At 53.9% G+C, this 12,671-nt stretch overlaps 2 protein-coding genes across 14 annotated transcripts; one reads left to right on the top strand and one right to left on the bottom strand.

Moving 5' to 3' along the window:
- Window positions 1-181: 181 nt before the first annotated feature.
- On the top strand, window positions 182-8,057 carry ABCB6 (ATP binding cassette subfamily B member 6 (Langereis blood group)). 3 transcript variants are annotated; one of them, XM_004004943.6, is made up of 19 exons: window positions 182-1,018; window positions 1,317-1,454; window positions 1,701-1,887; window positions 2,084-2,185; window positions 2,353-2,536; window positions 3,358-3,479; window positions 3,985-4,094; window positions 4,279-4,344; window positions 4,515-4,640; window positions 4,781-4,857; window positions 4,946-5,009; window positions 5,120-5,205; window positions 5,419-5,476; window positions 6,045-6,149; window positions 6,572-6,746; window positions 6,890-7,002; window positions 7,248-7,342; window positions 7,414-7,482; window positions 7,670-8,057. In XM_004004943.6, exons 1-19 carry the CDS (start codon window positions 470-472, stop codon window positions 7,773-7,775), a joined length of 2,532 nt encoding a protein of 843 aa, XP_004004992.2. In that variant the 5' UTR covers window positions 182-469; the 3' UTR covers window positions 7,776-8,057. The 3 variants fall into 3 exon arrangements, with proteins under 3 accessions (XP_004004992.2, XP_012001865.2, XP_042100193.1); XM_012146475.4 differs by having other exon boundaries at window positions 6,841-8,057; XM_042244259.2 differs by having other exon boundaries at window positions 6,508-8,057.
- ZFAND2B (zinc finger AN1-type containing 2B) lies at window positions 8,044-10,910 on the bottom strand. Of its 11 annotated transcripts, none has more exons than XM_027965207.3 (10): window positions 10,847-10,910; window positions 10,648-10,724; window positions 10,303-10,397; window positions 9,931-10,062; window positions 9,651-9,802; window positions 9,323-9,418; window positions 9,187-9,247; window positions 9,034-9,101; window positions 8,675-8,747; window positions 8,044-8,440 (listed from the first exon to the last, which is right to left on the bottom strand). In XM_027965207.3, the coding sequence occupies exons 2-10, from the start codon at window positions 10,700-10,702 to the stop codon at window positions 8,396-8,398; spliced, it is 777 nt and encodes a 258-aa protein (XP_027821008.1). In that variant the 5' UTR covers window positions 10,703-10,724; window positions 10,847-10,910; the 3' UTR covers window positions 8,044-8,395. The 11 variants fall into 11 exon arrangements, with proteins under 11 accessions (XP_027821008.1, XP_012001887.1, XP_042100204.1 ...); XM_012146497.5 differs by having other exon boundaries at window positions 8,044-8,336; XM_042244270.2 differs by having other exon boundaries at window positions 10,660-10,724.
- Between the last annotated feature and the right edge of the window lie 1,761 nt (window positions 10,911-12,671).

Below are 12,671 nucleotides of genomic sequence, written 5' to 3'. Positions count from 1 at the left end.
TCCCGCCCTGAGCACGTGACTATGCCGGCTCCGCCCGTCTATTTTGCCCTTCCCAGCGTGCGCCATCCCCCTCACCCCCCTTTCGGAGACTCTCGCCCAATGGGGACCTGGGTAGGGGCCAGGGGCGGCCCTGGTGGGCGGGGCTGCTGAGGAAGAGAGTCGCCGGAGTCGGACGTTGAACACTCCCGTGGGCTCGGACCCGGCCGGAGGGTCACCTGCCCCCAGCACCGGCGAACGGCGGAGACAGCGTACGTGCCCGGCGTGAGTGCGTGGCGGCGGCGCGTGCGCGAAGCGAGTGGGTGGTGTGGCCGGGTCCACGTGCGACCCTGCCCAGCGACCCCCGCGGCTCAGCGCCCAGAGGATCCATGACCCAAGATACTCCGGATTCTGCGCCCCGCCCCGAGCGGCCGCCGCTCCAGTTCTCCCGTCCCTTAGTCCCCGCAGTCTCGGTCGGTGGCCACGCATTGCCATGGTGACTGTGGGCAACTTCTGTGAGGCCGAGGGACCCGCGGGTCCGGTCTGGGCGAAGGGTGGGCTCAGCCCCTGCTTCTTCTTCACGCTCGTGCCCTCGACTCTGATGGCCCTAGGAGCTCTGGCCTTGGTGCCGGCTTTTCCCTGCAGACGTCCCGAGCGGCCTGGTGGCACCGACAGGGTGTCTTGGGCGGCCGGCCCTCGCGTCGCTCCCTACGTGCTGCAGCTGCTTCTGGCCACAGTTCAGGTAGCGCTGCCCCTAGCTGGCCTCGTTGGCCGGGTGGGCACTGCCCAGGGTGCCCCACTACCAGGCTACCTTTTCCTGGCTTCTGTACTGGGGACAGTGGCCAGCGCCTGTGGTCTGGCGATGCTCGTGATAGAACGGAGCCAGGCACTGCAGAAGCTGGCAATGGGCGTCTGGATCAAGTTCAGGCACAGCCCGGGTCTCCTGCTCCTCTGGACTGTGTCTTTTGCAGCCGAGAATTTGGCCCTGGTGTCTTGGAACAACCCACAATGGTGGTGGGCAAGGGCGAACTTGAGCCAGCAGGTGAGGGACCTCGTGGGGGGAGGGGGAAGCGTGGAGTGTCTGCTCACATTGCTTCCACGCTTTTCAAATGCCTTTAAGAAAGGGAAGAAAGGAGGGGCCAGTGCTGCTGGGAGCTGATAGCCAGCTGGTGGGGAGTGGCGGTGCTGAGTCACTGTAGACTTTTTTAAAGCCTATTAGATGCTGGGCCCCTGAAGAGGACCTGGGTGTGTGTACTACCCCAGTGCCCAGCCCTGTTACAAGGAGTGAAAATGGGACTTTGGCCCTCAGTGATAGTCTCCCCGCCTATGTTTAATTCTAGGTTCAGTTTAGCCTGTGGGTGCTGCGGTATGTGGTCTCCGGAGGGCTTTTTGTCCTGGGGCTCTGGGCCCCTGGACTTCGACCGCAGTCTTACACCTTGCGGGTCAATGAAGAGGATCAAGATGTAGAGAGGAGCCAGGTACACCTCAATTTCTAAAACTTAGGGTCTATTGTAATTCCATTCCCCGTCATCATTTCTTCTCACCTTAATAACTCACTTCTTTCCTAAATCTGAATCCCTGTTAGCCTTTCTGAGCCCATCAGGGGTCACCTGTGGGTCCAAGTTACCTGGGAGCTATAATCCCATATGTTTTCCTTAGGGGGTTTCTGGCTAATGCCGTTTTGATTTCTGAGCTCCCCTCTCCTACATGTTTCACCATCCTAGGTTCCATCAACAGAGGGGCCATCGAGGTCTACCTGGCGAGATCTAGGCAGGAAGCTCCGCCTACTGAGTGGCTACCTGTGGCCTCGGGGGAGTCCAGCTCTGCAGTTTGTTGTGCTCATCTGCCTGGGGCTCATGGGGTTGGAGCGGGGACTGAACGTGTTGGTACCCATCTTCTATAGGGACATAGGTGAGGGGGAGAAGGAGGAGGTCAGCTTAGCTCTCTGGTCCTTCATTGGCCTGGATGGTGGTGGAGACTAGCCCAGGGAAGTGTGACAGAGTTGAGAACTGGGTGGTCAGTAGAGGCTGTGGCTGGTGCCTAGGGCAGTTTCTCCCAAAGAGAGTGCTAGGGTCTCTGAGTGGGCTTGGACTCATTTTCTCCATAGTGAACTTGCTGACCCAGAAGGCACCTTGGAACTCCCTGGTCTGGACGGTCATCATCTATGTCTTCCTCAAGTTTCTCCAGGGGGGTGGCACTGGCAGTACAGGTATGAGGGACTCTGCTCTCACCCTGGTTGGTATTGGCCACTGTCCTTCCTCCCACAGGCGTCCCTCCCCCAGCCCCCTTGGTGCTCTCAGACCTTTCACATCTTGCTGCTGGGCTGACGTCATTGGGCTGCTCAGCCCTACCGAGGCCTTCCCTGGCTCCCCGCAGGCTTCGTGACCAACTTGCGCACTTTCCTATGGATCCGGGTGCAGCAGTTCACCTCGAGGCAGGTGGAACTGCGCCTCTTCTCCCATCTGCACGAGCTTTCACTGCGCTGGCACCTGGGGCGCCGCACAGGAGAGGTGCTGCGGATCGTGGACCGGGGCACATCCAGTGTCACGGGGCTGCTCAGGTGCCATGCCAATGGGAAGGAATTGCGGGAGGGCAGGCCTGGGGAAGCAGGTGGAGGGGCTGTCAGGACAACCCACCCAGCTGGAGGAGTTGCCTGTCTGTCCTCTTTTTTTTCTTAAATTATAAAATTAACATACACATGCCCTCAGAATTCCAGTAAAGTAGACAGAACAAATCTCTCTTGAATTCCACTCACTAGAGGTTCCCACTCTGTATAGTATGTAGAGTTCTGCTTTTTTGCATTTTTTTACGTATGGACATGTAGAACTAGTAGGTATTGTGGAGGTGTTTCTTAAAACAGATGGTATCATGATGTAGGCATCGTTTCTCAGAATGGCTTTATTATCAAAATGTTAGGGAGATGTATTCTTATCTGGGCTTCCCTGGTGGCTCAGTGGTAAAGAATCTGCCTTCCAAGCAGGAGACACAGGTTCAGTCTCTGGGCTGGGAAGATCCCCTGGAGAAGGAAATGGCAACCCACTCCAGTATTCTTGCCTGAAGAATTCCATGGACAGAGGAGCCTGGCATGCTACAGTCCACAGGGTTGCAAAGAGTCAGACACGACTTAGTGATTAAACAACAACATTCTCATTCATACGTGAAGATCTTTCTCATGCATTGTAATTGATCCAAAGCATTCTATAGTTTGGGCATGCTATGGTTTATTTAGCTATATATAAGGGGCATTGATTCTTAAGGGGCATTTAGCTTGATTCTAGTCTGTTGCTATGGAAAACAAAACACTCTGTCGAAATCCTCCTAGGTAGAGTTGCTGGCTCTGAGCCCTTAAACTATTCTTCATCGCTTGACTTTGCCTCCTAGCTACCTAGTATTCAACATCATCCCCACACTGGCCGACATCATCATTGGCATTGTCTACTTCAGCACGTTCTTCAATGCTTGGTTTGGCCTCATTGTGTTCCTGTGCATGGGTTTTTACCTTGGTGAGTGATGAGAGATGGCTTGGTGAAACCATCTCCCTGAACCATTTATGGAGTGCCTTGAACATGAGTCCTGCCCCAACTCAGATGGCCCAGCTTTGAGAGGCTGTAGATCAGTGGGCTCCAGTCGGCTCCTGCTGCTCCCCACTGTGATGGATGAGCATCCTCTGTCAAGGAAACCCCAGCTCTCCCTAGGGAAGGACATCCTGGTCACTTTAGATTCCCGCTGTGAACCTCAAGTCAAGGAGGAACTTCATGTGATAGGATGCAGCTTGCCTCCATTGGTTCACAAAAACTGTTTTCACACAGGCTTTATGCAGACTGTGATGATGTCTTGGACACAGCCCCTTCCCTCAGGGAGCTTAAGACTCCCTCCCTTGGGAATCTGGGTCCCTGGGTTATAGCACAGGGTTAGTGTACGCGTGACTAGCAGTAGACATACACATCGTCTCTGCTGCTGGGATTGACTTGCTCTCTTCTCCTTCCTCTCCCTTCTGTCACTCTCTAGCCCTGACCATTGTGGTCACTGAGTGGAGAACGAAGTTTCGACGGGCTATGAACATGCAGGAGAATGCTACCCGGGCCCGGGCTGTGGACTCTTTGCTAAACTTTGAGACGGTAACAGAGACCTCGGTGGCAGTTTTGTGAGGTTTGGAGATGTAGAGGAGTGTGCCTGGGGTCGTTGGGGCCGAAAAGGAGCAGGGAGGGTGCGAAGTGTGCTACTTACAATCAGGGAGGAGGGATGAAGAATGGAGCTGAAAGCTGTGGCTGTGTGAAACAGCACTGGTTTGAAATTCATCAGGTGAAGTATTACAATGCAGAGAGTTATGAAGTGGAACGCTATCGTGAGGCCATCATCAAATATCAGGTGAGGATGCTGGTTTGAGGCCTACTGAGAGCAACAGCCGGGACTTGTGGAATCACCAGGCCTGAGAGGAGTAAAATTTGGGCTGTGAGGTTGATGTGCCTGGGCTCAGGTTGGGATTTGGTGACTGTCAACATGTGTATGACATTCCTTCCTGTTTGTCATTGCCCAAGAGTTTAGAGTGGAAGTCAAATGCTTCACTGGTTCTACTAAATCAGACCCAGAACCTGGTGATTGGCCTTGGGCTCCTCGCCGGCTCCCTGCTTTGTGCCTACTTTGTCACTGAGCAGAAGCTACAGGTGAGGGAATTGTCCTGGGCCTGGGGACTTTGTCTAGGCCATCAGGTTCACAGGTGGGAAGGAGGTAGGAGGTAGCTAGTGGGCAGGGTGACAGCCCAACAGTCTCCTATGACCCAGTCCTCATCCCTGGATGTCCACAGGTCGGGGACTTTGTGCTGTTTGGCACCTACATCATCCAGCTGTACATGCCTCTCAACTGGTTTGGCACCTACTACAGGTAACCTGATACCAGCCCTCACCTGTCCAGGATGCAGTGTTATCTCCCCAGCTCCCAGAAGGAGCTCCAACTAGCCCTCTTCTTGCAGGATGATTCAGACCAACTTCATCGACATGGAGAACATGTTTGACCTGCTGAAAGAGAAGACAGAAGTGAGTGAGGAGAGAGGAGTGGGTTTGTAGGGAGTGGGAGCTGGCGTGGTGTTCCTCGTGTCTGTAAGATACCAGGCCTGTAATGGCACACAATGGTGGCACTCTCCCAGGTGAAGGACCTTCCCGGCGCAGGGCCCCTTCGTTTTCAGAGGGGTCAGATTGAGTTTGAAAACGTGCACTTCAGTTATACTGATGGGTGAGCCCCTCCCCTTCCACTGTCCTGCAGTCCCCTTTCCCGTGTCCATTTACACACTGCTCCTCCCCTTGCCCTGCCCCCCCACTTCTCAGCTCACCACCATCTGGGAAGACAGTCTGAGCGAGAGGTGACAGGGCCCAGTAGTAGTTCTAGTGGTGGAGGGGACCCTGGCAGTATAGCCAGCCTACCGACCATGCTCACCCTTCCTTGCAGGCGAGAGACCCTGCAGGATGTGTCCTTCACCGTGATGCCTGGACAGACACTGGCCCTGGTGAGAGGGGACCCAGCCAGCTGACCCAGACTCCTTGAGCTTCCCTTATTCCAGTGCCCATGGTAGCTGAGGACCCAGGCTGTGGAGGTCAGAGGGCCCTGTCTTATTGGGTCACAGGACTGAATGTGGCAGCCTCCATGGACATTGGTGGCCTCTTGGAGAGAAAGCCTTTAGCCAACAGGCCTGAGAATGTTTTTCCATCGTTTTTTTTAAAAAATTGTTTTTTTGGTTGTGGTGGGTCTTAATTGCTATGTGAAGGCTTTCTCTAGCTGCAGTGAGCAGGAGCTACTCTGTTGCAGTGCACAGGCTTCTCATTGTGGTGGCTTCTCCTGTTACAGAGCACAGGCTTCAGGCACATGGGCTTCAGGAGTTGCAGCATGCAGGCTCAGTAGTTATGGCTCTCAGGCTCTAGAGTACAAGCTCAGTAGTTGTGGTGCATGGGCTGAGGTGCTCCGAGACATGTGGAATCTTCCCAGACCAGGGAGCAAACTCATGTGCCCAGGTGGGCAGATTCTTAGCCACTGCACCACCAAGGAAGTCCTTTCTCCCCCTCTTTTTCATGCAACAGGTGGGCCCATCAGGAGCAGGGAAGAGCACAGTTTTGCGTCTGCTATTTCGCTTCTATGACATCAGCTCTGGCTGCATCCGAATAGATGGGCAGGATGTGTCACAGGTAAGGATGCTCGGGGAAAGACTATAGTCTGGGGCCCATATGTGAAAGAACGGTGGGTGCTGGGCATCCAGGGAGTAGAGAAAGAGCTGTCACCCCTGCAAAAAGCTGGGTCAGGAGACATCAGCCTTTCTAGTGGCACATGGTCTGTATAAGGAAAGTAGTCACGGGAGTGATTCCTAGGATGCCGTATGAGGCACAAAGATCTGCAGCCATCTAGGGCAGCAGGGAGAAAAAATGAATTTTCTATCAATGGGGAAACAGAGTTAGAGAGATTAAGTGATTTGCCCACACAGCCGGGGTCTGAGGTGGTGAAAGCAGGACTCTCACACAGAATCTCATCCCACGTGCTTCCCACCAGCCCATCCTACCTTCCAGGCCTGGAGGGATCTCACAGGCCAGAGTATATGGTCTTTTGGCCCCAGGTGACCCAGACCTCTCTCCGGTCTCACATTGGAGTCGTGCCCCAGGACACTGTCCTCTTCAACGACACCATTGCCAACAATATCCGCTACGGCCGCATCACAGCTGGGAACGACGAGGTGAAGGCTGCGGCTCAGGCTGCAGGCATCCACGACACCATCATGGCTTTCCCTGAAGGTGAGCCTCCCCTTCAGGGTCTCTCCCTGCCCAATTCAGGCCTATTACTGCCTCTGACCTCCATTCTACCCCGTCCTTGCCCATCTGGTCGCAGAAACCAAGTGTAGTACGCGTGACTTGAGAGAGGTGGGCAATTTCCACAGGGTATGATACCCAGGTGGGCGAGCGGGGACTGAAGCTGAGTGGTGGGGAGAAACAGCGTGTCGCCATCGCTCGCACCATTCTGAAGGCTCCAGACATTGTTCTGCTGGACGAGGTGAGGGCCCTGAGATGCCTTACCCCCCTCCTTCCTCCCTGAGCCTGTGCCCAGCCATTCCTGCTGAGCACCGTTCTTCGTGTAGGAGAGCCAGCACCAATGCATGTTTCACAAAAACACTTCCCAGTTTTCAAGCGCAAAACAAGGTCCTTTTTGATTCCTGAGGCCTCGGCCAGCCACTTGCATCCTCCTCCTACCAGGGGTCTGGTGGGATGGACAGTTTTATCTTAAGTCTCTCTCTGTAGGCAACGTCTGCGTTGGATACCCATAATGAGAGGGCCATCCAGGCTTCTCTGGCCAAAGTCTGCGCCAACCGCACCACCATCGTGGTGGCACACAGGTATGGAACGGGCAGCAGGTGCAGGGGCCCCCTCAGGTGTTGTGGTGGGTAACTGACCTCTGACCTCTCAGGCTCTCTACGGTGGTCAGTGCTGACCAGATCCTCGTCATCAAGGATGGCCGCATTGTGGAGCGAGGACGGTAAGGGACACAGCATGATAAACAGGGATGGGCCTCTGAAGTGGGGGCCCCAAGGAAAGGTCGTGGAATCCCAGGGGTTTCTGGAAGGATCTCCCTCACCAGTTCCTTGTCATCTCAGACTGGTGGCGAGGACTCTTGGGGTACAAATAACAATTGGTTGGGACTTACATTTTTCTCCTTGCCCCAGGCATGAGGCTCTGTTGTCCCGAGGTGGGGTGTATGCTGACATGTGGCAGCTACAGCAGCAGGGACAAGAAGTCTCTGAAGACACCAATTCCCAGGCTAAGGCATGATGACAAAAGTTGTGGCCACTTCCTTCCTGAAGGATAACTCTGAGGGGAATACACAGTATCCCTCTTTCCTGCCATGTTTCATCCTGGTCTTGGTGCTAGCTACAGTGATGGAACGGGGACTTTCAGAAGAGCATTGTGGGGGAAATAAAAGTGTGGACTGTGTTAGGATCACTGTGACTTTGCAGTGTGGGGAACTACAGCAGGTCAGATGAGCATTCTTGATGGGACTCTTCTGTTTTTGATTGGAAAAGAGAAAGAAACACACCACTTTGTTGTCTTACAGACTGCCCATCCTTTATTGTTTCTAGCCTGCCTCCCTGCCCCCTATACATGGAGGGGAGCCCCAGTATATGGGGGATGACAAGATGCAGGGGGGCCGAGTGGGACCTGGCCAGGGAGCAGTTCAGAGCAGCTTACTCCCATGCAGCTGGAGCAGCCAGCAGAGCCCTCTGTAGGCTCAGCTCCACATGCTGTTTCTCCAGATGCTCCCTGGAGGTGGCCTCCATGTCACTCCTCTTCGTCTTCACTCTGGCTGCTCTGGGCCTCCTTTCCCTGTGGACCCTAGAGGTGCGAGGGCCACAGTCTTCCTCAGCTGAGCCTCCCTCCCCAAGCCCAGGGCCCTAGCACAGGCTGCAGTTGGACGGCTTCAAGCTGCGGCTTTGAGCCTGGAGCAAGGGGAAGGGAAGGAGAGGAAGACAGGGTGCAACGTCAAGGAAATGAGGGACAGTCCTTACTGCAGAGCTGAGCATGGGCTATGAGTGGAGTCATAAGGAAAACAAAAGGATAAACACCACCGTAAACTCTACCACTTGGAAGAACACCCTCCCTGCCTTCCCCCCTACCCTGCAAACTCCTTACTTACTCCCAGCACAGGGCCCATCTCTACGCCGTCCTCATACCTGCTGCTGTCGGTATTCTGCCTCACTGGCCGATAGTGCTTGTGCTAAAGCTAAGTCTTCTTCCTCCTGAGAACTGGGAGGGAGGAACAGCTTAACTTAGTATCTAAAGTGTGAGCATCTCCTCTGTTAGGCATCACGGTGCTGAGCCCTTCTAAGTACTGTTTCAATTTTCACATGTAGGTTTTTACAGGATGTTGGTATTGTCTTCATTTTATTGAACATATAAACATGGGCTAAAGAACTTGTCCAAGGTCATATAGTTCAAAAACTTAACTTTGAGCCCAAGTTCCTACTATCCTGCGTTGGATGACAAACTGAGCCTTCGCCCACGCCCCACCCTTTTACCAGTGAGTAGGTACCTTGGGACCTGGGGTTTGGTCTCTGCCAGGGACAGTTCCAGGGCTCGTTGCAGAGCCTCATCCTCACTCTGCAAAAGGAAAAATAAGACCAGGTGCCTTGGACTTCACTCTCTGTGGGTCTGCTTCTGTCCATCCAACCTCTGCCCCACTCACCAAGCCACTTTGCAAAGTAATCACTGGAGCGGCTGTCCGGGTTGGAGACTGAGTTGAGGCTCTATGGCAGATATTCAAGAGGCTCAGGTCAGAGATGCGAAGGGAAAAAAGGGGGAGGGGAAACAGGCAGGCCTACCTGCTGGCAGAGGAAGACGAAGGCAAGGTCTGGTTCGGGCTGGGGATGGTCTTTGTAGAAGAAGCCAGGCTTTGTGCTCTGGAGATGGCAGCCAGTCTGTAGGAAGAGACACTCTGGGCATGCCTCCAGGCACTTTTGGCTTACAAGTTCCTCCCACCCCTGACCCAGGAAGTCAGGAGGGGAGCTCCTCCAAAAGATCTGGAAAACATGCACTTGAAAAAGAAAGAAAAGACTCCCTAGCCAAAGGAGATAGGGTGAAGCTTCCCAACTGTTATGACAAAGGTTCATTCAGGTCCCAAAGGCAAGTAGAGAACTTGGTTGCAATTACCCTGCCCTACTGGTGGGATGCCCCTCCCCAGAGCAATCATGGTCCAGTGGGTGACGGTGCTTGATGCAGAAATTTCGGCCACAGCGGTCGCAGGTCAGTTTCATCATTTCCCGCTGCCGGCAGCCAGCACGTTCACACTTATTGGTGAAGATCTGAGGTGGAGTAGGAAGGATTGTCTCTGCTGAGATCTCTGCTCCCTTTTCAATCCTGTCCTAACAGCTGTGCAGAGTTCCAGGCGTTTGTAGTCCCAGGTGACCATGGTTGATCCTCTAACACTTACCTTACGTTTTTGTTGAGCTGGATCTGAGCGACAGTCTCGGTCAATGTGCTCCCCAACAGCTCGGTCAGGGGACTCCCCTCTGGCCACAGGAACAGGCACGTTACAGAGTGGGCATACAGGCACCTGGATATCCTATAGTTAGGGAGCAGGGTTCGGTCTGTGGCCTACTCCCAGTCCAGCCAGATCTCTGATCCTGAGAGAATCCCCCTGAAAGAACCTGGACATACTCTCCATAAACGCAAAAGAAAATAATGTTCCCAGCACTGAGCCTCAAGAAGACAATAAAGGAGGGGAAATGTGAGGCAGAGGGGTTCCGGAGATTTTTCACGCATCCTCCACCCGCCCCCTTTCATCCTCAGACCGCCCCCTCACCTTTTGGTAAGCAGATCCACAGTGATGCTGGGCGTAGGCCACATGGTCTGCGCAGAAGATGCCCGAACAGGCATCGCACTTGAGCGGCAGAAAATCTGCAGGAAATGGGTCAGACTGCAGGTCCAGTGGGACCTCGACGTTCCTGCTCACTCAAGCCTTCCACTCAGGGGCAGGAAAACGCTGCCTCACTGGGAATCAACTGCACCCTGGCCCTACTCCACTATCTCCTACGCCACGCCCCAAGCCCGAGCTCCGCCCTCCTCGGGCACTCCCAGCCCAGGAGCCCGCCACTCCGCCCGGCCCCGCCTCTCGCGTGCTCCGCCCCTCACCCCTTCACCCGCTTACCCAAGCGCTTACAGCTCGGCTCCGAACAGTGAGCCCCAAGGTCCGGAAACTCCATCGCCGGGCTGGACGGGGACCTGCTGGGAGAGGACGCGATGCTGAGCTCCCCGAGGGCTTCAGCTCTGGGTCCAAATCGCGACCCCGTACTCTGGGGGGAACTCCTCGTCCCGCCCCTTCCTCTCCCCGACCCAGCCCGCTTTACCGGAGCGTCAGAGCCTCCCGGACCGCAGTTCTCACTCCTCCCTTGGCGCGCGCGGGCGCGTGACGTCATCGCGCAGGGCGGGCACGTCCCTCGCTGTCGGCAGGGGCGGGGCGCATCCCGGAAGAGCCGAGGCCCGCCCCTCCTGTTTTGCCAGGCGTCCGGGAGCTGAATGTTGTCTCCTGGGCTACCGAGTGGCCGCGGGTGGGTTTGGCCGAGAAGGCGTTAGGGCTGCCGAAGACAAAGAGAGATTACATCTCCGAGGCTCAGGTGGTTTGGGGTCTTTCACAATTGGGTCCTTCGCCTGCTTCTCACTCTGCATCCTCCCCCAGCCATTTAGTTCACAGCCGCTGCTATACCTACTCTACGAACTGCAAACACCCATGTTTCTGTGAGATACACATTTCTCTTCAGAGCCTTAGCTCCTCCACGTTTGGTTTCGCTGTCCTTTGGTAAGACTTCTCTGACCCTCCTCAGTTTGAGCCCAGTGCATCTCTTGTGGTTTCCCGTCGTTCTTTTCTAGCATCCTATCACCTTATTGTAATCATCTCTTCTCTCACTCCCTTACTGCCCCCTTCCCACATAAATATAGTGGTAAGACGAACCACGTCTGCCTTCCCTTGAGTTGGGCCCAGCACCCAGTGCAGTGCCTGGAACTGTGAATCACCTGCTTTAAAATGCGGATTCCTGAGCTCCCGCCCCCTCCCCACCCCCGGAAGCACAGGCGAGAATTCGGACAGATTATCCATCTACTACAATTTGAAAAACACATGCCTGGAATATTCTGAATGCTTACTTAATGTTTCTTGAATGAAGCTAGAGAGTGGCTGGATTGGTGTCCTGCTTGACCCTAGGGAGCCCCAGGTTGAGACTTCCATTTCAACACATTTTCTCACATGCCTCTCTGGCCCTTCGTGCATGGGCTTGGTTGCCCTAGCTTCACATAAATTTGGGCATGAAGATAAGTAAACAGATGAAATGCTTAGAGTTGAACATGTCCTCCAAAATGGAGAGAGAACCAGCTACAACTGGGAATGAGACAACTTTCTTCTCTTCTCCCTCTCTCCCTCCAGCTTTTGGTTTTTTTTTCCCTCTGTGTCTGTTTCTTACATCCTTACAGCTCTAAGGCTACTGGAAATTAAAATCATTTTTTCTTGGTTCTTTAAGCAGAAGGCCTAATTTCAGCTGCGACTGTGTCCATTTCCCTTGGCTTGGATCGTCAGCCAAGCTCTGACCTGTGGCCTAGGGTCAGGGTATGTGATGTTCTGACGTGCCAGGCCTGAGTCTCATGTTTGGGGGAAGGGAGTCAGCAACACTAAAGTGAAAATTAACAAACTGGCTTGGACAATCCTAGAAAACCCAAGAGAGTCCATTCAATTCCTTCCTTCATTCAAGAATATACTGAGTGTCCTTCCATGTTCTTGTCACTGGATGACATATGCAAAGACTAGGAAGTACTAGGCAAGACGGCAGTGCATTTCAGATATACCCATTCTGGAGTTGACAAGGCAAAGCCTGAAGGGTAAGTAGATGTTGGCTAGGTGAAGGCCAAGGGAGAAAGGAAGGAGGTGGAAGTAGGTGCTATTTCAAGCAGAGGAATCAGCAGGGACAAAGACCTGGAGATAAGAGAGAACAAGATCCTTTAGATAAAGCTTTTAAAAAGCTGATAACATCAGGATCTTAGAGTGTAAGAAACAGCTTGGCAGGAGATAAAGCTGGAGAGTTAGCAGGGGTAAAATCTCAGATCATGGAGGCCACATTAGTTGTTGAGAATTTTAACATAAACATAATATCAGTTTCCCTTGTGACTCAGTGGTAAAAAAAAATC

The sequence above is a fragment of the Ovis aries genome, chromosome 2 (genome assembly GCF_016772045.2).
Source record: "Ovis aries strain OAR_USU_Benz2616 breed Rambouillet chromosome 2, ARS-UI_Ramb_v3.0, whole genome shotgun sequence".
NCBI lineage: Eukaryota > Metazoa > Chordata > Mammalia > Artiodactyla > Bovidae > Ovis > Ovis aries.
This window is presented reverse-complemented; position numbering and strand designations above follow the sequence as displayed.

Excerpts from the sequence above, each read along its gene's own strand:
- ZFAND2B (XM_012146497.5), bottom strand. The coding sequence starts at position 10,702 with ATGGAGTTTCCGGACCTTGGGGCTCACTGTTCGGAGCCGAGCTGTAAG. Across the intron at positions 10,398-10,647 it reads GCCGAGCTGTAAGCGCTTGG|ATTTTCTGCCGCTCAAGTGC; the intron begins GTAAGCGGGTGA and ends CATTTCCTGCAG. Across the intron at positions 9,803-9,930 it reads CAGCTCAACAAAAACGTAAG|ATCTTCACCAATAAGTGTGA; the intron begins GTAAGTGTTAGA and ends ACTCCACCTCAG.
- ABCB6 (XM_004004943.6), top strand. The coding sequence starts at position 470 with ATGGTGACTGTGGGCAACTTCTGTGAGGCCGAGGGACCCGCGGGTCCG. Across the intron at positions 1,019-1,316 it reads GGGCGAACTTGAGCCAGCAG|GTTCAGTTTAGCCTGTGGGT; the intron begins GTGAGGGACCTC and ends GTTTAATTCTAG. Across the intron at positions 5,477-6,044 it reads CTGGACAGACACTGGCCCTG|GTGGGCCCATCAGGAGCAGG; the intron begins GTGAGAGGGGAC and ends TTCATGCAACAG.